The sequence below is a fragment of the Cervus elaphus genome, chromosome 5, assembly GCF_910594005.1.
Source record: "Cervus elaphus chromosome 5, mCerEla1.1, whole genome shotgun sequence".
Taxonomy (NCBI): Eukaryota; Metazoa; Chordata; class Mammalia; order Artiodactyla; family Cervidae; genus Cervus; species Cervus elaphus.
Genome location: NC_057819.1, coordinates 97,054,874 through 97,080,485, shown reverse-complemented (window position 1 = coordinate 97,080,485; position 25,612 = coordinate 97,054,874). Strand labels below are relative to the sequence as shown.

General features: G+C 52.1%; 1 protein-coding gene across 1 annotated transcript in view; it reads left to right on the top strand.

Moving 5' to 3' along the window:
• ITGAE (integrin subunit alpha E) overlaps positions 1–25,612 on the top strand; it is a 50,856-nt gene that overhangs the window by 10,488 nt on the left and 14,756 nt on the right. Inside the window, exons 3-20 of the mRNA XM_043903418.1 lie at positions 3,828–3,919; positions 5,377–5,444; positions 5,787–5,904; positions 6,132–6,266; positions 6,669–6,784; positions 7,382–7,533; positions 8,552–8,705; positions 9,269–9,419; positions 10,648–10,715; positions 11,681–11,816; positions 12,820–12,965; positions 13,338–13,478; positions 14,144–14,380; positions 15,376–15,506; positions 16,010–16,140; positions 18,068–18,231; positions 20,084–20,212; positions 22,180–22,253. Coding sequence (XP_043759353.1) covers positions 3,828–3,919; positions 5,377–5,444; positions 5,787–5,904; positions 6,132–6,266; positions 6,669–6,784; positions 7,382–7,533; positions 8,552–8,705; positions 9,269–9,419; positions 10,648–10,715; positions 11,681–11,816; positions 12,820–12,965; positions 13,338–13,478; positions 14,144–14,380; positions 15,376–15,506; positions 16,010–16,140; positions 18,068–18,231; positions 20,084–20,212; positions 22,180–22,253 — 2,343 coding nt within the window. The remainder of the gene's footprint in view (positions 1–3,827; positions 3,920–5,376; positions 5,445–5,786; positions 5,905–6,131; positions 6,267–6,668; positions 6,785–7,381; positions 7,534–8,551; positions 8,706–9,268; positions 9,420–10,647; positions 10,716–11,680; positions 11,817–12,819; positions 12,966–13,337; positions 13,479–14,143; positions 14,381–15,375; positions 15,507–16,009; positions 16,141–18,067; positions 18,232–20,083; positions 20,213–22,179; positions 22,254–25,612) is intronic.

Genomic DNA, 25,612 nt, shown 5'->3' with positions numbered 1-25,612 from the left:
GGAAGTCTTCTTGAGGAGCTGGTTTTTAGGAAGACTGTTCTGCAGGGAAAGGAGGTGAAAGGCACTGCAAGCGGAATTAACAGCTTGAGCCAAGGCCTAAAGGAGGAAAGAGACCTGAGGCTATTCCAGGCCTGCACCTACACCTTAAAATGTGGTCTGGGTTAGAGCCCAGTTCTGAGCCCACCTTTGTGGGGGAGCAGAGAATAAGGTGCTGGGCCCAGGGCTGAGGCTTGGGCTGGGCAGGGTCTGAGAAAGAAGCAAGGTTGCTGAGCAGGCAAGCTAATTTGGGGGCTCGGATTTAAGCCCACAGAGCTGAGCTTCACACTGCCCTCCTCAACCTCACTCTACACTGGCCCGCTCACCTGCTGCCTGGACGGTCATTCAATCATCACTCAACAAATATTTACCAAGCCCCTGCTCTGCACCACATTCCAGCCGCCTTAAATAATACAACAAACAAGATAGACAAGATCATTGGGGAACTTATCATCTAGGGGGAGAGAGAGATAATAAACAGTAAACAAGTGAACAGGACGCCATCAAACAGGGACAAGTTCTGGGAAGGGAATGAATGGGCTGATGAAAAGCAGAGAAACTGGGTTGTAATGTGAGGCTGGTTGGAGAAAGCATTTGTGACAGTTAAGTGAGGCCAAGGAATGAGAATGGGCCGGGCTTGGGAGAGGAGGGGACAGCAAGGCAGAAGGCCCAAGCCGGCAAAGAGCTGGGGGCAGCCTAGGAACTGCAGCCAGCCAGTGTGGAGCTAGAGCTTGAGGAGCGAAGGAGCTGGAGGCGAGTGTCAGGGTTGGGGAAGGTGCTAGAGGGTGCAAGGCCCTGTTGGCTGCAGCGAGGAGTATGGACAGACTGTCTAAGGGCATGGGAGGTTGTTGATGTAGGGGAGTGATGTGGTGTAATTTACAAGACTGAATTTAAAAAAAGAAATAAGTTAGGAGGTTATTACTACACACCAGGCGAGATGATGGTGGCAGGGGAAACAGAAGAGATGTTCTCTAGGTATAATTTGGAGGAAAAACCAGTAGGGTTTACTGATGCACTTGATGGAGGGGATGAGTGAAAAAAATGAAGCAAGGGTGCCCCCCAGGCCTCGGAGTCCAGAACGTGGTGGTCAGGGGTGACATGCATATGTGGCGGGGAGATGGAAAGGTTTAGTTCAGGCTCAGGAGGACAAGACCATAGTTCTGTTTTGGACATTCTAAATTTGAGAGACCTGTTAGACAATGGGCAGTAGGTAATTTATTACTTTCCTAGGGCTGCTATAACAAAGTCACCACAAACGTGGGACTTGCCTGGTGCTCTAGTGATTAAGAATCCGCCTTCCAGTGCAGGGGACAAGGGTTTAATCCCTGATCAGGGAACTAAGATCCCACATGCTGCGGGGCAACTAAACCTGTGTGCTGCGTCTACTGAGCCTGCGAGCCACGCTAGTGAGTCCGTGTTCGGTAACAAAAGATACGGCATATAGCAACTAAGACCCGACACAGCCAAAATAAATATGTTAAAAATTCACAACAAACTTAAGTGGCTTAGAACAGGACACATTGGTACAGAAACCACAGTCCAGTGGTTAAGACTCTGCCTCTCCAATGCAGGGGGCACAGGTTTGACCCCTGGTCAGGGAACTAAGATCCCATGTGCTCTGTGGCCAAAAAGAATAAAAAACAAAAAATAAATTTATTATCTTAAAGTTTTGGAGGTCAGAGTTCTTCACGGGTCTTACTGAACTAAAATCAAGGAGTTAGCAGGGCTTTATTCCTTTAGGGGCTCAAGAGGAGAATCTGTACCCTCACTTCTTTTACTTCAAGGGACTGCCTGCATCCCTTGGCTTGTGGCCCCCTCCTCCATCTTTAAGGCCAGCAGTGCCTCCCTCTGATAAGGACCCTTGTGATTACATTGCTATGTATGCTTAGTCGCCCAGTCATGTACAATTCTTGGCAATGCTTTGGGCTGTAGTCCACCAGTCTCCTCTGTTCATGGGATTTTTCAGGCAAAAATACTGGAATGGACTGCCGTTTTCCTCCTCTAGGGGATCTTTCCGACTCTCAGATTGAACCTGAATCTCCTATGTCTCCCGCATTGCAGGCGAATTCTTTACCTGCTGAGCCATTGGGAAAGCCTGATTACATTGGGCCTACCCACATAATCCAGGATAAACTCCCCGTCACAAAATCCTTAACTTAATCACATCTACAAAGTGCCTTTTGCCATAAAAAGGTAGCTTATTTGTGGGCTCTGGGGATTAGTACGTGGACTTCTCTGGGAGTGGTAGGGTCATTATTCTATTTTATTATAGCTATGCTGAGCTGGCTTTTTTTTCTTCTTTTTTCCAAGGATGAAGCTAATTTTTATTTATTCTTATTTTTATTATGTTTTGGCTGTGCCACAGCATGTGGTATCTTAGTTCCCTGACCAGGGATTGAACCCTCACTCCTTGCATTGAAAGTACAGAGTCTTAACCATTGGACTGTCAGGGAAGTCCTTCATTTGGCTTCTGGTGGAGGAATCCTAGCATTGCACATATAAAGATGGAAATGTCAGCATTTGTAGGTGTACTGAAGCCAGCGACTGCAGGGGATCAATAGGGAGAGTGTGTAGTGAGGCATACAGGGACCCACCCAGCCCAGGTGACATTTAGAAGTCAGATAGCAAAGGAACAAGCCAAGGATTGGGAGAAGGAATAGTGAGGGAGGTCAGGGGAAATCCAGAAGAAAGTGGTTTAAGGGGGAGATGGTCCCTTAAGTCCAGGGCTGCTGAGAGGTTGAGGAAGACGAGGACAGAAGGTGTCCCTTGGACTTGGCAATATGGGAACCACCGCTGACCTTGACAGGAGCCCTATCGGGATGGAAATCAGCTTGGGATAAGCTGGGGAGGGCACACACACAGTATAGATTTTATTATCCTGTCAACCATGAAAGATAAAGTGAATATCTTTCATAACTTCCTAAAATGTCAAGTAACAAGAGGTGAGGAAGTGGCAACACAACCTTGTTTCTGGCCCCCAACCCACCGTAGCTCATCATGACCTGTCTGAGTGTGTGGTTCCCTTTCATAAAGCCCTCTGTGGCTTCCCACTGCCCTTGGTGTAAAACCTTGGACTTGCTTCCCTGTCACCCTTCCCCAATGCCACCTACTCACAGCCCTTAAGACAGAGAGACGTCCCTGTCGTGGGGCAGCTCTTATCCTCCCTGAGTGGCATGGACCCTAAGAATATTTAGGCTGACACTCTCTGTGTCTCTCTGGGCTCTGGGTTGGGGGCAGAGTTGGCCATTGGGAATCACGTCTCCTGAGGCTGCCTTAACCAAGCCGAGGTGCCCAGAACTTCCAGTTCTGACCAGTCCCCGGGAGAGGGGGCACTAGAACGTTCTTCTCAGGAAGCATGGTCACTGAAGCCAGGTGGGGGCAGCCCCCTCCCCCGCCCCAGCAGCCACTAGGAAGCCAGCACTGCTTGCAACAGAAACAACTGTGCTTCTGGTGGCTTCCTGGAGCCCCATCCCCACCACCACCATCAAAGAGCGGAGAGTCTTTATTTACCACCAGTATCACCCCATGTCTGTCAGGGTGGGCCAGCAGGCAGAGACGGGAGGTATTTAGCCATTGCCTGCTAGAAACCGTGTGAAGGTTAAAGCCCGTGCCTCCCTTGAAATGCAGATCCACTGTCCCGGGCCGGGAGCCTGCCTGCCTGTCCTGGTCTGGTCTTTTCCATGGTTTCCCAGATGGGGAGCCTGTGGGTCTGTGGGCCTGGAACGGAAGGACCGAGCCCGCGCAGTGGGGAGAAGACAGGGGATCACTGACAAGCTCGATGCTTTGCTCAGGCTCCTGGTCACCAGCCCCAGAACCAGCCGGACAGCAAAGCCCCTGCATCAGTGTTCTCTCACCCAGGATGAGCTCCAGTGCCAACCAGTAGGTGAGTCAGCCCCCACCCCGGGGAATGCTCCCAGGACCTCCTTTCTGGGAATCCCACTCAACCAGGCCAATCATTCCAGCCCCGGCCCCACCTAACCCGGTCCCTCCACCATAGACTCCAGCACAACAAGCCTTCCACCCTGGAGCCCAGTCCCATCCCTACCCAACCCTAACCCCTAACCCATCTTTAACAGACCCAATTCTAACAATGAAAATGAAATCCAAAACGTATGGAGTGTTCACCATGTCGCCTGACACTCTGTTACATGCTTCGTGTACTTTTAATTCTCAAAACCACAGCCTTTTACAGAAGAGGAAGCTACAGTTCAGAGGAGGCCTCTGGCTTCCAGTATGACTAACGTCACATATCTGGGTAGTACCAAAGATGCGAACCCAACTCCACTTGATTCCAAAACCCAACCTACCCCAGCTCATTGCACCTCAGTGGGACCCAACCCTTCTCCCTCCCATCTAACTGCGGCCATCCTGTCGTCCAGCGTGCTGTTGTTCAGTCGCTAAGTTGTGTCTGACTCTTTGCAGCCCCATGGACTGCAGCATGCCAGGCTTCCCTGTCCATCACCATCTCCCGGAGCGTGCTCAAACTCATGTTCACTGAGTTGGTGATGCCACCCAACCATCCCATCATCTTTCATCCCTTTCTCCTCCCACCTTCAATCTTCCCCAGCATCAGGGTCTTTCCCAATGCATGGGGCCTGCCATATATTAAGTGATCAATAATGCTGTTTGAATGAACAAAGGAATGGACCTCATTCACTCGTTGACCAAATACTCCCCATCCCACCCAGTCCAGATGAAGGCCCATCTTTGCTGACGACCACTCAGCCGTGTGGGGTGGAGTCCTAGACTGTGTGGGAGGCCCTGTGTTGAACAGCCTCCATCTCTGCCTCAGAAGGGACATGGTCCAGCGTGGTGGCTGAGTGACCCGTGACTCAAATATGAGAGTCTACTGAGGTCCACAGTGGGGAGGGAGGGGAAGGAGCTACACTTCTGCCCCTGGGGTTGTGGGGCAATAAGATTCCCTGGGGACAGGACCTGGAGAGGGGAGGGTTCATCAGACTCTATGGCCAGTCCCTCAGCCTCTTGCCCTCCTCTCCATGCGACACACACATGCCAGCTACAGCTTCTCTGCCTGCCTGCCCACCAGCCCAGGGTCCCCTGAGGACCAGCAGCAGCTCTCAGTGTTTCTGGATCCCTATCACCATCTGTCGCAGGCCAAGCATAGAGCAGACATCGTGGGGCACATGTGGAATGAGACACCGAATGAGCCTGGGGGAGAGGCTTGTCCTTGAAGGCTCCCCCATCCAGCTTCTAGAGGCTGCTCTGAGTGGCGAGCTGGTCCTCATGGGGCCTTGACCAAGATGCCCCTGTGGCCGCCACCTTGGCCCCTAGGTTGCCTCCCAGCATCCTTACCCCCTTACCTGGGCTTCACTGTTTCAGAGCACGTCCCCGCTCCAAAGGGGAGGTACCAGGGAGTGACGGCTGTCCGGAACCACCACGGTGTTTTGGTGAGTGTGTGTGGCATAGGGGATGGAGGGCCTCAGGGAGCTGGTGGTGACCCTTGTGGTTGACCCCTGTGGATACTAGCCCTGGCTGATGTGTTATTCTCAGGGCTGAGCCCCGCTATATCATTGATCAACCCCAGGGCTGATGGTGGCTCTGACCTGGATACACTGTGTGACCCAGCACACTGACGCTGGCACTGACTCCTCCTCCCCCTGGGGAGGGGTGAACAGGCTGTTCTGTGGCCCCTGCCTGGTTGAGGCTCTGGGTTCTGCATGGGGGTGTGGGTGTGGCCTGAGTCAGGGGTGACCCAGGCTTTCCCCTTCTTTTTTCCACCCTTCTACCAGGTCTGCATTCAAGTGCCAACCCGGCAGCCCCACAGCCTCAGCTCAGAGCTCACAGGCAACTGCACCCTGCTGGCCCCTGACCTCCGTCCCCGGGCCCAGGTCTATTTCTCCAACCTTGGTAAGGACTGGACCTGCAGTGGCCTTGGACAGCTCTGAGGGCTCTCCTGGGGTCTGCAAGAAGAGGCACCAGCCTGTGGTAGATGCAGAGGGACACAGGGGCCTGGAGAGGGCAGGGCAGCCTTGGGCCCCCCGTGAAGGGAACCAGGGAGAGCTGAGTGAGGGCTGGCCTGGAGGTGAACCAGGAAGCCATCTGACTCTGAGCTCTTCCATGTGGACTTTTTAAAGAAAAATTTCTGGATCCCAACACCACTGTGGATGCTGGAGACTGCTCCAGGTACAAAAAAGGCAGCACAGAGAACACAGCCAGGAGGCGACGGGATGTGAAGTTGGAAGAGGAGGAAGAGGAGGAAGAGGCAGCTGGTGAGAAGAGGCAGATCTGGGCTGCTCCCAGAGGCTATCAGAGCTGACCCCCTAGGCTAGCGACCTCCAGGGGTGAGCTGTGCCTTTTCCAAGAGGTGGGGAGCAGTGACTGGATTATGCAGGCTTGACCAGTCCCAGCTCTGTCTCCCCCCATCTTACAGATGGGGAAACTGAGGCCCAGGGAGCAGGGGTGCTGGGAGAGACTCACACAGCATCAGAGCCTGAGCAGGTTCTGGCTCTCTCTGCCTCTGAGACAAAGGCTTCACTCTTGGGAGTGGCACTTGAGTCCTCCCTGAACTGAGCCTTCAGGGCTTGATTGGGTGGGTGCCCTTCAGAGCAGGGAGAGCTGCCCTCACTCCAAACGCCACACCCACTCCTAACCTGCTCCCTGTCTTGGCCCAGGCACTGAGATCGCCATTGTCCTGGATGGCTCAGGAAGCATTGAACCCCCAGACTTCCAGAAAGCCAAAGATTTCATCTACAACATGATGACGAACTTTTACCAGAAGTGCTTTGAGGTGGGCTTCCCTTAGAGCTGGATTCACACAACTTCTGGGTTGTCTACCACCATTGTGAACAAACTGCTTCAAAACATCCACCAAGGATATGTTCTCCTTCTGTGGGTCGGCTATTCAGTTTGGGCTCAGCTGGGTGGTTCTTCTGCTGTTCTTACTTGGAGTTAATTCCTGCAAATGCAGACACCTGCTTGACTGGACCCTAAATTGCCTTCACTTTTCCGGGCCATGTGTCTATAACAGCCCAGCCCAACTCTTTCATGGCAAGCACTTTCCAATCCTCTGATTGCATCACATTTGCTGATGTCCATTGGCCAAAGCAAGTCACCACAGCCTATCCTGGAGTCAATGTGGAAGAGGGGGCTACACAGGGACGTAGATTCAGGGAGAAGCCCATGATTCACCAGGAGCCATTACTATCACACCTTTCTCCACCCCTACTGGCTTAGAGGTTCCCCTCTGCCTGAGCATCTCCTCCTGCCCAGAGACTAGGAGGAATGAGTGGATTCTTCCACTTCTTCCAGGGGGAGCCATCTAAAGGGTGGGGGTAGCCTTGAGCAGCTTTGCCAAACTCCTCCCCTCTTGGCCCCTGCCCTGCAGTGCAGATTTGCCGTGGTGCAATATGGAGAAGTCATCCAGACCGAGCTTGACCTTCTGGACAGCCAAGACATTACAGCCTCCTTGGACAGAGTCAAGAATATCACTCAAGTGAAAAAAGTCACCAAGACTGCCTCTGCCATGCAGCACGTCCTGTGAGTTATCTGTAGACCTACTGGCTGCCAGCCTGTGGCCCTGCCCAGAGGCTCTGAGACATCCTGCTTGGAGAAGGTGGCTGGACAGGCTATGTAGAGGACAGGGTCAGGGTTAAGGCTCTTCCTTGGCTAAAAGGGAACTGTGAGGTCTTCCAATCCAGCCTTGGCTGATGGATGATACCCCAGGACAGTCCTCCAAAAATTCTTCCAAAGACTTCTCCTGTGAGCAGCAGTGGGGCACAGCGCTTACCAGAGGAGTGAGTGGGCAGGCTCCCTGGCTTCAATCCCAGCTCCAGTTTGCACTCATGAGACTTTGGGCAAGCTGTTTAACTTCTTTGTGCTTCAACTGCTTCACATTAAAAATGAGAATCATAGGGAATTCCCTGGTGGTCCACTGATTAGGATTCTGCACTTTCACCGCTGAGGTCCAGGTTCAATCCCTGTTTGGGGAACTAAAATCCTACAAGCTGCGAGGGGTGGCCAAATAATAATAATTGTACTTGCCTTATAGGAATTTTGAGGATAAATGGGTTAAAATATGTTCAGTGCTAGGTTTTCCCTGCTGATTCAATGGTTAAGACTGTGCACTTCCAATGCAGAGAGCATAGGTTCAATCCCTAGTTGGGGAACTAAGATCCCACAGGGTGCGACCAAAAAATATATATATATATGATTCTTAACACAGTGACTGGCACATACGTGCTATGTAAATCTTAGCTGCTGTAATTAATATCATTATTAGTTTGACATACACACAAGGAATAGACTCCAGTGCTGTCTTCTGGTGTCACCTGTCTGTTGGGAGCAGGTGAGGGCTAAGAACACCTGCGCTGTGGTCTTACCTCCGTACCTGTGCTGCTGTGTACCCAGGGACATCACCACCCCTCTTTGGGGCTCTGTTCTCCTGGGAGGGCTCCTTAATCCTCTTTGATTCTAAAACAAGCCAGTGAATAAAACCTCCCCAGGGCTCAGTCAACTGTCTGGCAAAGTTCTCTCCCTTTCCCCCTCCCCGACCTAGAGATAACATCTTCACACCAAACCGAGGCTCGAGAGCAAAGGCATCCAAGGTCATGTTGGTGCTCACTGATGGGGATATCTTCCAGGACCCCCTCAACCTCACGACTGTCATCAATTCCCCAAAGATGCGTGGTGTTGAGCGCTTTGCCATTGGGGTAAGAGCCAGAAGCTGGGGATATCTCGTGACTCTGTACAGCCTGAGGCAGTGAGGAGCCAGGGTTCCTCAAAGGGCATCAGAAAGCAGCTTACCCAAACCCTGCTCCAGTCACAAACACCAACTTCTCTCAGCCCCTGTGTCCCATGCTCCCCACACCCCCAATCCCACTCAGGGTCTTCCCCCAGATGGCTCATTTCCCACTGGAGGTCACAGCTTACTCTCCCAGAAGGTATGGGGAGAGCACTGGATACCCTGGGAGCCCTGGGAGGGAAGGTTCCTGGAGGAGCTGGTGCAGAGCTGAGTCTCGGAGGACAAAAGGAGCCACTGACCTAGTGCCCGGGGAAGGCTGGAAGGACTGCAGGCACAGGAGACAGCGTGAGCGGAGGTGGGGGGCCCTGGTGTGCTCAGGAACATACAGGTAGTGTGTGGGGAAGCAAGGTGACGGGAAAGAAGGAAGCAGGTGATGGGGGGCCCTGAAGGCCAGACGGAGGGGCTCAGCTCTCTCCCTGGGCCTTGAGACCACTCACAGTGCTGGCCCAGTGACCTGGGGCCTCTGTGCAGGTGGGAGAAGCATTTAATAAAAGTAAAGCGTACAATGAGCTGAAGCTGATCGCCTCGGACCCTGATGAGGATCATGCCTTCAAGGTGACCAACTACATGGCTCTGGATGGGCTGTTGAACAGACTGCAGGAGAGCATCATTCGCGTGGAAGGTGAGGCTCCAGGGCCCTGGCCACCCTGTGGCGGCCCCCTTGGCATTCAGCAGGAGGCTCAAGGCCCGCCCTCCAGCCGCATCCCCATCTTCCCTCCGTGTAGCACTCTGGCAACTCCCCTCACCTCTCTGAGCCTCAGCTGTTCCATCTCTAAAAATGCAACAACTGACAGGGGGAAAGATGGGGGGAAGGAATAGTTAGGGAGTTTGGGATTGACGGGTACACACAGCTATATTTAAAATGGATAACCAACAAGGACTTACTTACTGTATAGCACATGGAACTCTGCTCAGTGTTATGTGGTAGCTGGGATGGGAGAAGGGTTTGGGGGAGGAGAATGGATACATGTATATGTATGGTTGAATTCCTTCACTGTCCACCTGGAACTATCACAACGCTGTTAATTGGCCATACTCCAATATAAAATGGAAGTGTTAGTCGCTCAGTTGTGTCCGACTCTTTACAACCCCATGGACTGTATAGCCTGCCAGGCTCCTCTGTCCTTGGAATTCTCCAGGCAAGAATACTGGAGTGGGTAGCCATTCCCTTCTCCAGGGGAATCTTCCTGACCCAACGATCGAACCCAGGTCTCCCGCATTGCAGGTGGATTCTTTACCATCTGAGCCACCAGGGAAGCCCCCAATATAAAATAACAAGTTTAAAAAATCAACATAAAAAGGTAACAATAGTCCCAACCATTCTCGGCACTCCCAAATTCTGTGAAGCTCTGATGAGAAGCTCTTTCTGTGCTGGAAGAAGGGTGGCTGGGGAATGGTTCCTGTTCCCAGAAGCTCACCAGGGAAGCCCCCAATATAAAATAACAAGTTTAAAATATCAACATAAAAATGAGAAGCTCTTTCTGTGCTGGAAGAAGGGTGGCTGGGGAATGGTTCCTGTTCCCAGGAGCCACCAGGGAAGCCCCCAATATAAAATAACAAGTTTAAAAAATCAACATAAAAAGGTAACAATAGTCCCAACCATTCTCGGCACTCCCAAATTCTGTGAAGCTCTGATGAGAAGCTCTTTCTGTGCTGGAAGAAGGGTGGCTGGGGAATGGTTCCTGTTCCCAGGAGCTCACAGATGAGGAAACTGAGGCCCAGGAAGAGGAAGGAACAGCCCAGCCTACTTTGCCAGCAGCTATTAAAGCAGGCCCCTTGATCTCCACCCTGACTTGGTTTTTCCCTTCGCCTTGACTCACAGCAGGCTCACTGGGCTTCTTGGCTTTCAGGCACAGTTGGAGATGCCCTCCACTACCAGCTGGCGCAGGTTGGGTTCAGCGCCCAGATCCTGGATGAGGTATGTGGCTGATGGGGCACCAGGGACTCCTAGGAACTCAGGGTCTCCCCTGCCCCCACCTGGCTTACAGGGTCCTCCTGGAGTGAGGCATCTGAAGGAGCCGTTTTAGGACAAAGGAAAACACTTCTGTGTGCTCACCCTAACCTGGACCTGTGTGGTCAAGGAGAGAGTGACCCTGTTTATAACGGAGTCATTCCGTCCTGTGCTCAAGGGTTAAGCAGCTCACTTAACACAGATTGGGAACCCCCAGGCCTGGGTGGGTTTGCCCAGCAAGCCGGCTACTTCTTCTCACTGGAGGCCCTGTTCCCCACTGATGGCGTGGGATACAGGCTGTGAGGACACGGTCCACGAGTGTGGTAGGAGCATGGTTAGCATGTCACTCAGCACAAATGAGCCTTGGGCGCCAGGCCCAGATGTGCAGCCTTGGGGGAGATAAGCCCCATTTTGCTGAGCCATACTTGTTTAATGTGGGCTTCCCAGGTGGCTCAGTGGTAAAGAATCTGCCTCCAATGCAGGAGACACGGGTTCAGTCCCTGAGTTGGGAAGATCCCCGGAATAGAAAGTGGCAACCCACCCACTTCAGTATTCTTGCCTGGGAAATCCCATGGACAGAGAAGCCTGGCGGGCTGCAATCCATAGGATCACGGGAAGAGTCTGATGTGACTGAATACACATGCACGCCCTTTTTTAACACTCAACATCTGGGACCCCAGGTTGGATTTCTGTGCCAGGGGCTGCTGGTACTGGAGGGACAGCTGCCCTGGTGTAATCCTGGGTACAAGGCCGACACCCAGCGTTTTCCTCTCACCTTCCTCCTGCGTCTCTGGGCGGGTGGGCACTGATCTCCACCACCCCCTCCCCCAATCCCCTGCAAGGTTAGCTGTGCTGGCAGGTAGAACCGCGGCCACCTTGGCTGGCCCTGAGTCCCTCCCGCTCAGATGGCCTCCAACCCTGCTCCCCTGCAGAAGCAGGTGCTGCTCGGAACCGTAGGGGCCTTTGATTGGTCCGGGGGCGCACTGCTCTATAACACACACAGCTGTAACAGCAGCTTCCTGAACCAGACAGCAGTGGACACCAAGTCTGCGCAGTATGCCTACCTGGGTGAGGGCGGGGCCCGGAGGCTGGCTGGGAGGGGCGGGGCCCAGAGGCTGCCTGAGAGGGGCGGGGCCCGGAGCCTGCTTGGGAGGGGCGGGACCCGGAGGCTGCCTGAGAGGGGCGGGGCCCGGAGGCTGCCTGGGTGAGGGCGGGGCCCGGAGCCTGCTTGGGAGGGAGCGGGGCCCGGAGGCTACCTGGGAGGGGGCGGGGTCCGGAGCCTGCCTGGGTGAGGGGCGGGGCCCGGAGGCTATCTGGGAGGGGCGGGGCCCGGAGGCTGCCTGGGTGGGGGCGGGGCCCGGAGGCTGCCTGGGTCGGGGCGGGGCCCGGAGGCTGCCTGGGAGGGGCGGGGCCCGGAGGCTGCCTGGGTGAGGGAGGGGCCCGGAGCCTGCTTGGGAGGGAGCGGGGCCGGGAGGCTACCTGGGAGGGGGCGGGGTCCGGAGCCTGCCTGGGTGAGGGGCGGGGCCCGGAGGCTACCTGGGAGGGGCGGGGCCCGGAGGCTGCCTGGGTCGGGGCGGGGCCCGGAGGCTGCCGGGGTGAGGGGCGGGGCCCGGAGGCTACCTGGGTGGAGGCGGGACTTGAGTAGGGACGCAGGCTGTGGTAGGGTTCCTGGTTGTTCATATGGACGAGGGATGGACCCTGATGCTGGTACCAAAGTGCCAGGTCCTGGGCCGCTGCCTAGGGAGGCGGGGCCTCTCCATTAGTAATAGTGGTGAGTGAACCTTCACCCGGTCCTCAGTCTTCATATACTGCGTTTGTGATGAACGTGGGTGGTGCACGTGTGTGGAGAGCATTTTGAGTGAGGCTGTATGTGTGGTAATGTGTGTATATCACTTCTGTGTGGCGGAGCACATGGGTAAGTGGGAGCCACCACTGATGATTTTTAAGAGGATGAGATAGTGTCTCCAGTTTTGCCCCGCTGCCCAAGCTACTTGGAAGGCCTGACTGGGAAGGTGGGGAAGAGTGGCCTGGTGGGAGGTCCCGATCACAATGCCACCACCCCACCCCGCAGGTTACTCAGTGGCCGTGCTGCACAAGGAGAGTGGCCTCTCCTATCTGGCGGGGGCCCCACGGCACAAGCAGCGGGGGGCTGTGTTTGAGCTCCAGAATGTGGGCAGAGAGACCAACAACTTCGTGCCAGTGCTGGAGGGCGAGCAGGTACCTGTTGGAGAAGGAACCCCCTCGCCACCATTATTATCGATGGGGATCCAAAGACTCCAGAGGGAAAGGAGTGGGCTCCAGGGCACACAGCAGGTGGGGGACCCCGTCTGAGCAGAACTCAGCCTCAGCCCCGGCTCTGTGTGCCTGAGTGCCAGCTGGTTTTCCCCATCGTGGGGGATCCAGCTGTGTTCACTCAGCCTCCTTTGTTATTCCGGTGAACATGCTGACCTGGTCTGACCCAAATCTGATGGTCCAGGAAGAACACGAGCAGGGGTCTAGACTTGCCGAGGGGTCTGGTGGTGGTGGTGGCAGTGGGGGTGGGGGGGGTCCCTGGCACTCCCCATAAGCTGCAATCCCCCTGGCCTGTAGTTGGGATCCTATTTTGGCTCCGAGCTGTGCCCTGTGGATGTCGACATGGATGGCATCACAGACTTGCTGCTGGTGGCGGCCCCGTTTTACCACATTCAAGGAGAGGAGGGCAGAGTCTACATGTACCGTGTGAACAAGCAGGTTAGAGATCTCCGTCTTCACAAGGTGGCTGAGGCTGTGGCCGCTCAGCCTGGGGCTGAGGTGACAGAGGCTGGAGGCGCCCTGGCCCTGCCTGGCACTGGAGGGCGGTGATGGGGAGCTCAGGGTGGATGCCTGCCTGGTGGGGTGGCTGCTCCCCTCCATCCCCTCCCCCTCTTTCTTATTTTCCCCACCCCACCATCTCATGTTGATGATGATGACATTCCACATAGCTGCACAGTTGACAAAGCATGTTTTATTTGTGATCTCACTTGTTTCTCATAGTAACTGTGGGAGGTGGCTGTCACTCCCATTTTACAGATGAGGAAGCTGAGGCTCAGTGATGTTTGAGACTTTCCCCAGTTTACAGAGCCAGTGTGTGATGGAGCCAAGCCAAGAAGCCAGGCCTCCTGATCACCAGTCCAGTACCCCAATTGTGGGAGCAGAGGGGCGAAGCTCTGGGTCCTGGACTGCAAGGCAGCAGGACCCCAGCTTCACCATTCACTCACTGTGTAAACTTGGGAAGGTCTCTTGCCTTTTCTGAGCCTCAGACTCCTGGCTGGAGAGTCAGAATCAATGAGTCTTTGAGCCTGCCTCCCAGGGTGGCAGTGGGGTGGGACCTCACTGCCTCCCTGTCTTGAGGGCTGAGCTGCCTCTCTGCCTTACAGAATGGCTCCTTCTCCTTGGCACGCATGCTGACTGGGCACCCCAGGCTAACTTATGCCCGATTTGGCTTTGCCATGGCGACAGTGGGGGATATCAGTCAGGATAAGCTCACAGACGTGGCCACTGGGGCCCCCCTGGAGGACTTTGAGGCAGACGATGGTGCAGGCTTTGGCAGTGTGTACATCTACAATGGACGTGCTACCAACCAGCTGAATGACCTCTCTCCCAACCAGCCACAGGTGACCTCTTGCCTCTACTCTGGGACTTTGATCTTCCCCAGATATGAGGGCCTGAGACCCGAGCCAGCTCCTGTCCTAAGTGTCAGGCAGGTCCCAGGGGGTTGAGACAGCCCAGGGGGGACAGAAGTCACTGGGAGGTTCTCACCTCCGCATCCTTCCAGTGGGGCTAGAGGTTGTGGCAATATCTATCTTCTTTCCTGAACTCTGACTGTCTCCTTCTTTGGCATTCCTGACCTTGGACCTGCCCCAGATCCTCTTTCCTCTCTCTGTCCCTTCTCTGGCTCCTGTCCCCACACTGCCCCCCGCCCCACCCCATTGCATAACCCTCACCCCCCTGGACTCCATTGCCAAATTCCACACTATATCTTTTATGGGCACTGCCACCCACCTCCAGCTGCAGTTTCTCTCCAAGCTTCAGTCCTGTGTGTCCAGCTGCTCCTGAGCCTCTCCCCTGAATGGCCTCCCGCATCTCACTCCCAGGATGCCCCACTGAAAGCACCCTCTTCCCTGATACCTGCTGCTCCTCTGGGCCTCATCCCTCCACTGCTCACAGCAGAAACCTGGGCTAATCATAGACCCCCAGCTCAGCCTGTCAGCCTCCACGTCCTAAAGATCTCACCATCTTCCAAATCCAGCCCCTCCTGTCCATCCCCATCACCTACACCCTGACTCCTGTTTCCTCCCCATCTTCCGCCCTGTGTCTACAGTGGGGTTCTGAAATGTAATTCTGTAGGCACACCCCAGCCCCACATCAGGCCTCCTGGCACCCAGTCTCCCCTTTCCCACTGCTCTGACCCCTGACTGACCCCCTGCTCTCCTTACCCTCTCGGTCAAGCCCCAACCCCTTCAAGCCTCTGTTCCAATGCCACTTCCCCTGGGAGAAACTTACTTTTTCTTCCAGTGCCTCAGTGTCCCTGGAGCGGGCCAATCTGTTGACTGAATAAAACTAAAGGAAACCCCTTCCCTCCCCGACACCCTGTGTTTCTCCCCCACAGAGGATCAGAGCCTCCGCAGTGGCCCCAGGACTCCAGTACTTCGGCACATCTGTGGCCGGTGGCTTAGATTTCAATGGCGATGGCCTTGCTGACATCACCGTGGGTGCGCTGGGCCGGGCGACTGTACTCCGGTAGGAGTCTGCCCTGCCTTCTGGGCAGCTTCACCCCGTTGCCCTGCCCTAAATGACCCCAAGAAGACACCAGGCACTGATGGGAGGGAGTGAATGCGCTGTTTAAGAGCATTGGCTCTGTCGAACTGGGTTTGAACCTCAGCTTGCACTTAGGTGTGTCCTTGGGCAGAATCTCTAAGTCCCAGTTTTCTCATCTATAAATGGGAATAACAATGCACCTGCTTCACAGTAGCCTCTAGTCTCTATTACCTTATCCTATTTTATTTTTAACATACCTTTTCCTGCACAGAGGATTTTCCTGTTGTTTCTTGTTTATTTGCCAGTTGCCTGTTTTCTCACCAGAGCCAGGCTTGTCTCTTTCTCTGCTATGTTCTGAGGACTCAGAAGAGCACTTGGCATATGAGAGATGATCAGTAAATATTCATTGAATGAATGAAAGAGCCAGACACCGATCCAGAAGTTCTGTGGTCACTTCTCATGTGCCCCTTTGCTGTCTTACGTAGCTCAAGACCTGTGGTTTATCTGAAGGTGTCCATGAACTTCACTCCCAAGGCACTGCCCATTGGCTTCAGCAGCAGTGTGAATGCGTCTTTGTGTTTTGAAATCAACTCTACAACCCTAGCTGCTGAATCAGGTAACAGGCAGTCTAGCTGAACCTGTCCAGTGCTGTGGTCACTCCTTGTTGACTTCAGTGGGGGAGGGGACAGAGAAAGAGGGCTGGGTAGGGCTGGGGTGTTATGAAATCCCTCTATAAGATTTTAGTTCCTTTGACCTGTTGTTGTTCAGTTGCTAAGTCGTATCCGACTCTTTTTTGACCCCATGGGCTGCAGCACGCCAGGCTTCCCTGTCCTTGACCATCTCCTGGAGTTTGCTCAGATTCATGTCCATTGAGTCGGTGATGCTATCTAATCATCTCATTCACTGCTGCCCCTTTCTTCTCCTGCCCTCAATCTTTCCTGGCATCAGGGTCTTTTCCAATGAGTCAGTCCTTTGCATCAGGTGGCCAAAGTATTGGAACTTCAGCTTCAGCAACAGTCCTTCCAATGAATATTCAGGGTTGCTTTCCTTTAGGATTGACTGGTTTGATCTCCTTGCAGTCCAAGGGACTCTCGAGTTTTCTCCAACAGCACATTTTGAAAGCATCAGTTCTTTGGTGCTCCTTTGACTTTAGCTTCAGTTTAATGGGAACCGCCCCAGAAAAGGGTGACCTGTTGTTAAGTCCACATTCTGAAGGAGTCTTTCTGACCCTCTTGGGAAGAGGGGCATTGAATCCCGTCCTCGGGTTGAAGGGTTGGGTTTCTGAAAGAAGACTTGGAAAAAAGGCAGGCACCTCTCCATCTCCAGCTACTGTGCCCACGCCTGTGTGTGTGTGGTGTCTCTCCTCTTTCTCTCTGATTACATCTTCTCCCCTTCCCTCCCTCCGCCTTCTCTCTAGACCAGGGGGACTGGATAATCTACTGGAGGCCTGGCTTCCCTTCCCATCCCCTTAGCTGGTGCTGGTTGGGAGACCTTCTGGAAGGCAGAGGGTAGGCATGACTTTCACAGCCCAGGTACTTACTGCCAACCCAAGGGGTCTCCTCCAGCACAAACCCTCAGCAACAGTCCCCAGGGCTTCGTCTCTCAGTCACCATCCCCGAGAAGTCACTCTACTTCCTGCAGGTCAGAAAGCGCGCTCCCAGGTGGCCTGGCTTTCCCAAAGGAGTCCAGGGTCAAGTCTGATCATTAGAAAAGGGCAGCCCGGTCGTTTCCAGCTGTACCGGCTGAAAGTTTGGGGCCACGGAGCCTGAACAGCATCTGCTGGGAGGTCGTATGACACTGGGCAGGTGTCCTTCACTCTCTGCGCTTGGCGTTTTGCTTTGTTTAATATTTATTTATTTTATATATTGTTGGCTGTGCTGGGTTTTCGTTGCCATGTGGCTTTTCTCTAGTTGCAGCGAGTGGGGACGATCCTCTAGTTGTGGTGTGTGGCCTTCCCATCGTGGTGGCTTCTCCTGTTGCAGAGCACAGGCTTCGGGGCACTCAGACTTGGCTCAATAGTTGTACCACAAAGGCTTAGTTGCTCCACAGCATGTGGGATCCTCCTGGACCAGGATTGAACCCCTGTCTCCTGCATTGGCAGGCAGATTCTCTATGACTGAACCACCAGGGAAGCTGGGGCCCCCGTTTTTGTTCTCTACAGTTAGGGTGTTGGCCCAGGTAATCCACAAGGTTCTTCCAGCTCAGCTATCTTCAGCTTTTACTCTATGGTCTTTCTCTCTCCCTTCCTTGAATCTTTCCTCCTCCATATTTCCCCCCTCAATCGCAGCTTCCTCCCTAAAAGCCCTCTTCCCAAAGGGAAGACTGACTTAGCCCTGAGGATGTTCAGCCCCACGTTTGGGTCTGGGGCACTGAGGGACCCTAACCAGGGGACAGAAGACATGAGAAAAGTAACTTTGAAATGAAGAAGGAACTGGGGAAAGTGCCTGTGTGGGGGACACCAGTCAGGAGGGGCTCACGGGGGGCCCTCAGTCTAGAGTTTGACCTCCCTGGCTCAATCAGAAAGATCTGATCTTCATTCCCAGGCCTTGGTGGGACCTCTCTGAACTTCACACTGGACGTGGATGTGGTGAAGCCGAGGAAACGGCTGCAGCATTCAGACAAGAGGATGGATCAGAGCTCCCTTAGGGAGTTGGGCAGGGGGCCCCGTCTCTGTGAGTCCTTCTCGCTCATCCCCACAGACGGACAGGTGAGTGGAGGAGTTTCCAAGAGTCCAGAGGGGTCTGTTTGTACTCTTTTTTTTAGGGTTGCTTTGTTTCATTGTTTTTTTTTTTAAATTTTATTTTATACTGGAGTATAGTTGATTAACAGGGGTATCACAGTGCTAAAGAATGCGCCGCCAATGCAGGAGAGGCAGGAGATATGGGTTCCATCCCTGGGTCATTGGAAAGATCCCTTGGAGAAGGAAGTGGCAACCCACTCCAGTATTCTTGCCTTGTGAATCCCATGGACAGAGGAGCCTGGGAGCTAGAGTCCATGGGGTTTGCAAAGAGTCAGACACGACTGAGCATGCACTCATAGTTGGTTAACAGGGTTGTTTTAGTTTCAGGTGTATAGCAAAATGATTCAGTTGTACATACACATATATCTGTTCTTTTTCAAGTTCTTTTCCCATTTAGATTATTGCAGACTATTAAGCAGAGTTCCCTGTGCTGTGCTATATAGTAGGTCCTTGTTGGTTATCTATTTTATTTTATTTTGGCCATGCCACGTGGCATGTGGGATCTTAGTTCCCTGACCAGGGATCGAACCTGTGTCCCTTGCAATGAAAACTGGGAGTCTTAACCACTGGACTGCCAGGGAAGTTCCCAGAGGGGGTCTGTACTGTTGGGAAAAGAACTGAGATGCATGGAGTGAAGTACAGGGATCCATACACACAAATGAGGCAACTAAAACAACCATAATAGATCAAGAATCACATGATGGTGTGGGAGATGGGGGTTATGTTACAAGAAAACCAAGTTAAAGCAATCTACAGAGATTGAACACTAAGTAAATCTCTGAGTTTCCTAGAAACTGGACAAAAAGGGAAATCCTCTGATTGCTGCCATTTTCCTTGCTAATACATTGGGAATAACAGAGTTCCCTCTCACATCTGATAACAACGGTGGGGCAGAAGGCCCTTATGTGAGACAACATCAGAAAACCTGAGTGAGGCAAAGTAGAAATAGAAAGACAAAAGTTGTTATTTACAAAAGTTTACTCCTGATAAGGTGCCTAGAAACCTAGGAAAAGTGTATTTGTCAGGACTCAGAGTCTGCCAGCACCCAAAACTGTGGACCTCAAAGGATCATGTATTCCAATAAACTCATAAACTATGCTTCAGACCACACATCTGTTCCAACATCAGTTCTGGTTGTTAAATGGATTAAGACTTCTAGCAAGTCTGTGACTTCCTTAAAGATAAGCATAGCTACCTTTTCCAGCCAAGACTCTTGCTCACCTATTCTCAGGTGTTCAAAGCTCCCGCCTGGAGAAAAGTCTCAATAAACAAAGAGAATGGCAAGTGGCATCCCAGGCCATCTCCTGGTCTTCAGGGTTCTTTTGTTTGTTTGTGTTGGCTGTGCACCACGTGTGATCTTAGTCCCCCCACCAGGAACTGAACCCATGACCCTTGCACTGGAAGCACGGACTCTTAACCATGGGACCTCCAGGGAAGTTCTGGTCTACAGTTTTTATTTTTCTAATATGTCCTCTGTGCCACTTCAAGAAAGATCTTTGTAAACATAGCTGAGACCATGACTCTTCCTCTTTTTGGCACCCCTTTGTTCTCTAAGTCCAAGCTGGAGTTTAACTCCTGCTGGCCAGAACCCCTCTGTGACTAGGGCAGGAACCATAAGAAGTTAGGCCTGAGGCCATGGCAGATCAGGGGAGGTTTTCCCAGTGCTCTTGGCAGCCTGGCCTACTTGGAAGAGGCTTAGGACTCCTAGCTTAACCCCTTTCATTCTTTAATATTGGGACCACATCAAAGTTAAAAGTATTCTCTTTGTCATCTTCTCCCCCACGTCCAACTCCAACCTCGAATTCCTTGGTGACTGCAGCTGTGTCAGGAGGACTGCTTCTCCAACATCACTGTCAAGGTCAGCTACCACCTCCAGACCCCTGAGGGCCAGATGGACCAACCCCAACCAATCCTGGACTTCTATGCTGAGCCCTCCGCCATCTTCCAGGTGACTTGGCTAGGACCAGACTCCCCCAGGTGCCACCCCTGTAAAAGTCCCTGCTCCCTTATCTCCAAAGAATATTTAAGTTGGGAGGGTCTTCAGACAATGTTTAGGACCATCCCTGCACAGATGGGGATAATAGAGCTCCTGAGATGGTGTTAATTTGCTTAGGACCTCACTGGTGGGTAATACGGGTCTCCAAATGACTCCCAAGGCTGGTTCTTTTCTGTTCACAAAAGGTGCCTGCTACATATTTAATGAAGCATATGGATACTTGGCACAGGTCTCTGATAATGGTGTGGTAGAAGGCCTGTGTGGGGACTGGACTGGAGCCCATCTGCCCCGTACACAGAAAGTCACACTGGGGCTATCTCCCTTTGTAATTAATAAGTATATTATGAGGAGATGCTTTGAGATTACATTTGCGTGTGCTTAGTCACTCAGTTGTGTCCTACGCTTCGTGACCCCATGGACTATAGCCTGCCAGGCGCCTCTGTCCGTGGGATTTTTTCAGATAAGAATACTGGAGTGGGTTGCCATGCCCTCCTCCAGGGGATCTTTCTGACTCAGGGATCAGGAAACTGCATCTCCTGTGTCTTCTGTATTGCAGGTGGATTCTTGACTTGCTGACCTATGATGTATCCTGTTTAACATCCATTCAGGATTCTTATCTTAATCAATGATTACTTTGATGCTTCAACAAAGAGATTAAAAAAAAAAAATTATCTGACTGTGGAAATGGGTGAGGGGAAATTATTTGGTGTTTAGGCACATAGATGGGCTTACCAGGTGGCACAGTGGTAAAGAATCTGCTTGCCAGTGCAAGAGATGCAAGAGATGTGGGTTCAATTCCTGGGTTGGGAAGATCCCCTGGAGAAGGAAATAGCATCCCACTCTGGTATTCTTGCCTGGAGAATCCCATGGACAGAGGAGCCTGGCAGGCTATAGTCCATGGGGTCACAGAGTCAGACACGACTGAGCAGCAGCAGCAGCAAGCACAGAGATATTTCCAGAGAATGAGCTCTAGCCGGGAGCTTTTAATCCTACTGAAAGAGAACAAGCGGCTTGGCTATATTAAAAGCAAAACTTAAAAAAAAAAAAAAACCCTCAGTTGTTGACCCAGTCAGATAGAGCCCCAAGCTCTGACTAATGCAATCTGCATCTCCCTTCTCTGGGCAGTGTAAATTTTCTTTCTTGCTCTGGGCTCTCACTCTAGCTCCAATCATGGAAACAGTCCTTGTGTAAAGCTACTGTGATGGTCTCTGGCTGCTGGGAAGATAAATGCAGTGATTCCCTAGGTAGGGAGCTGGCTGTGTCTCCTTCATAATAAAAAATAGACCTGCTCCTTTAGAAAATGTGACTTTGCAACCTGAGCTGGAGCTTTTCAATCTTACCTGGATCTTTTGGGCCCACTGTGATTTCTGAATTTGTTTGGTGTAGGCAAGACTGCAAGGGGGAATATTTAACCTACAGAGAAGACTAGCCATGGGGGTAGAAGAGCTCACGGGACTGAACCTTGACAATATTCGGTTAGGTACCCACCCCCCCAAATTAGTCCCCTGCTGTTCCCGCTCTGCTTAGGAGAACTAAGGAGGCTTTTCTTCATATGGTTTCACCTACCCCCAAATGTTCAGAGTAGTGAGCTGTGAGTGTTGCTACTTAATTAACATAATATGCAAGTGACAGCTACTCCTGCCATTTCACAAAGGTCACCCTGTTTTTGACCTTGGCCAGTGACCTGATGCATGGTACCTGTGTGGTGGGACCAGCACACCCCACGCCTGACAAATCCAGGAACGGCACAGTCACACCTCTCACAGCCACGTGGACACAACCTCAGCCTGTCAGCCTCACCCGCACTTCTCAGAGTCAGCGGAAGGGACACACATGTCCTAGGGAGAAGATCACGAAGCAAGGCCTCTGGGGACAGCGGGCTCCCTGGGCTGACGCTGCCCCCCTCTGTCTGCTTACAGCTGCCCTACGAGAAGAACTGCAAGAATAAGCTGTTCTGCGTCGCGGAGTTAGAGCTGGCCACCACCATCTCCCAGTGAGTTGAATCCAGTCGTCAAGGTTTCTGCAGTTAACTCTCCTCCTGAAGGCTTACCGGGCAAACCCCTCACCAGGATCACTCACTTCCTCCTCTTTTCCCTCGTAGCCCACAAAGGGCTTTTGCACTAATTGTATCATTGCTTCCCCAGCCACCCAATGAGGGAGGCAAGACAGATTTGTATTCTTATGTTATGAATTTGGGAAGAGTCAGTAGTTGCAGGCCTGCATGAGATCCCATGATCATTGGATGGACTTACACCCAGATTTCTTTCCATAACCCACTGTCCCTCACCCCTAGGACCCCCTCACTTAGAGATAACCTCTTCCCTGGCTCACCACTTAACCAAATTACTTAATTCATGACATACTTAGGGAGCATCTCCTCTATGCCCAGCACTCTAGGTGCTGGGAGATACAGGAAGTCCCTCCTTCACTTTCACAATTTTGCTTACGGAGAGAAGATAATATGTAAGTCAACTTTGTGTTGAAAAGATGTACTATGAAGAAAAAGAAGACAGGGAAGGTGGGAAGGAAGTGCCAGGGATGAGGTTGGGGTTGCGGTTTCAAACAGTGGTCCGGAAATCGCTCATGGAGAAGGTGATGTTTGGGTTCATGGAAGAGCAGGTGGAGGAATGAACTCTGTGGGTGTCGGAAGGGAGCGCACCCGTCAGTGCCCTGAGCTGGGCGCTTGGAGGTGGGAGGAAGAGGCCAGGACACCAGAGTGAGTGGAGGGGGCTGCTATTCAGTGGCTAAGTCTTGTCTGACTCTTTGTGACCCCATGAACTGAAGCATGCCAGGCTTCTCTGTTCTTCACTATCTCCCGGAGGTTGCTCAAACTCATATCCATTGAATCGATGCCGTGTGAGGGGAGGAAAAATCACATGTGGCTCCATTTGCATGAGGACTTTTACTGTGAGCCGGGAAGTCAGAGGAATGACATGACCATGCACTTTCAGAGAATCATTCTTTTTGTGGGGTGGGGGGAGCTGCTCTCCCCCCCACATAGCTGTCTTTGTTCCTGCGCTGGGGCTCTCTAGTTCCCCTGCACCATGTGGGATCTTACTTAGTTCCCCGACTAGGGGCCAAACCCACGTCACCTGCATTGGAAGGTGGATTCTTAACCACTGGACCACCAGGGAAGTCCCAATAGGATCATTCTTGCTGCTACGTTGAGAACAGACTGTAGGAGCAGAGGTGGAGGCAGGGCGATAGTAGGGAGCTATTGTGATAACTCGGGTGAGAAGTGATATGACTTGGGCCAGAGTGGTAGCAATGAAGGTGGTTATATTTTGCAGTTAGAGCCCGCAGGATTGGATGACAAATTGGATGTGGGGAGTGAGAGAGGGGGGCCTAAGAAGTCTTTCAGGGTTCCAGCCCGAGCATCCAGAACTGTGCAGTCCAACACAATAGCCTCTGGTCACATGTGGTTATTTAAATTGAAATGGATTAAAATTAAAGAAGATTTTAGTTCCTTAGTTGCCCTAAGCACATCTCACATGCTCAATATCCACATATGGCTAGTGGTTTTGAGCAGCACAGATATATAATAGGTCATTTCCATTACTTCAGAAGTTCTATTGGAACATGCTGAATTCTAGAATGATGCTGATGCCAAGAACTGAATTGGGAAAGCTTTTGGAAGAATGGTTTTGGAAGGCAAGGTGGGGAGGAGAGGTCATGAGCTTGGTAATTTTTTAAAATTGATTTTTATTGGAGTATAGTTGCTATACATTGTTGTGTTAGTTTCTACTCTACAGCAAAGTGACTCAGCTATACAAATACACGTATCTCCTCTTTTTTGGATTTCCCTCCCATTTGCCTTGTAATTGTCTATCATTTCTGTTGTTATTATGATTTGTTGTTGTTTAGTCGCTAAGTCGTGTCTGAATCTTTTGCAACCCCATGGACTGTAGCCCGCCAGGTTCCTCTGTCCATGCGATTTCCCAGGCATGAATATTGGAGTGGGTTGCATGAGTTTGGTTTTGGACATGTGGTGGTCTTAAAATGCCCCTTACCCCCACACCGAGTGCTGTGTGCGGAACATGGCACTGATGGCTGGTTGGCTGAGTTGGCATCTCTGAAGAAGAGCTCTGTTCTGAATCCTGAGAAACCTTTTCATAGACACTTGCAGGACTTGTGTTTCAGATGTGGATAGCTTAGCACTGCCCGTCTCAGTCATGGAGGAGCCAAGTGAAGGCTTTTGAGTGCTTTGGAATCCAGCCTAACAAGATTTGTTTCTAACAGGGAATTCATTACAGCCCCTAAAGCCCTCCCAGTCAAGTCCTTGTGGAATAGACTGTGAAACAGCTGGCCCTACATCACCCCCTAGTGTCCACAGCTGGCAGTCTCCCCTTTTTTTCCAAAGTATTGAGCCTAATCCTCAGCATCCAAATGCCTCAGTGGTTTGACCTTTTTTGTGGACGTGAATCTCCTGAAGAATCTAAGGTAAACTACAGACATTTGTCTTTAGAAGATCACACTTACAAACATAAAGCGTTTGCATTCAGGGAACTCTGAAACTGTCCCTGGACCTTGAGTTAAGAATCCCTGGTACATATTCCAGTGACTCTCAGATCTCTCTGCTGAGCTCTGAGACAGGACACCCAACTGACATTTCAATGTCGCTGCCTCCCTGTCCTCTGAGAACTTCTCATCATGTCCCCGGCTGAGCTCTGAGCCAGGACACCCAACTGACATTTCAATGTCGTTGCCTCCCTGTCCTCTGAGAACTTCTCATCATGTCCCGGACTGAGCTCATCTGGTCAGTTTCCACCCTCTGGTCTCCCACTGTGTTCTCTCCATCACGACTAGCCCCACTGGGTCATCTAAGCTGGAAACTCTGAAACTGAAACTCAGGACACATCCTCGATCCTCTTTTTTTAAAAAAAAGTTTTTTAGATTTTGGCCATGCTCATGGCATGTAGGATCCTAGTTCCCTGATCAGGGATTGAACCGACACTCTCTGTACTGGAAGCACTGGGCCTTAACCATTGAACTGGCAGAGGAATCCCCAACTCCTGTCTCTTTTGTGCTCTGCTTGCAAGCATGGCCTTATCACCCTCCCCGTCGCCACGACTACTGTCTCATTTCAGGTCTGTGTCATCTCCCAGATGAATCCCCACACAGGCTCTGTGACTGCCGGCTATCCTCCTCAGCTGTGATAAAAAAACAAAAATGACTCAATAAGACACAGGTCATATTACTCCCCAGAGCTGCACATTCTATTTTAAGACCTTTCAGATGGTTAGAAAGTTTCCTTCGTATTGTTAATGTGTTTCCCTGTAGATCTCAATTACTGAGAGTGGTTGTACACTCCAGGACCCCAGGATGCCTCAGCATGAAGGAAGCCCTCACCCG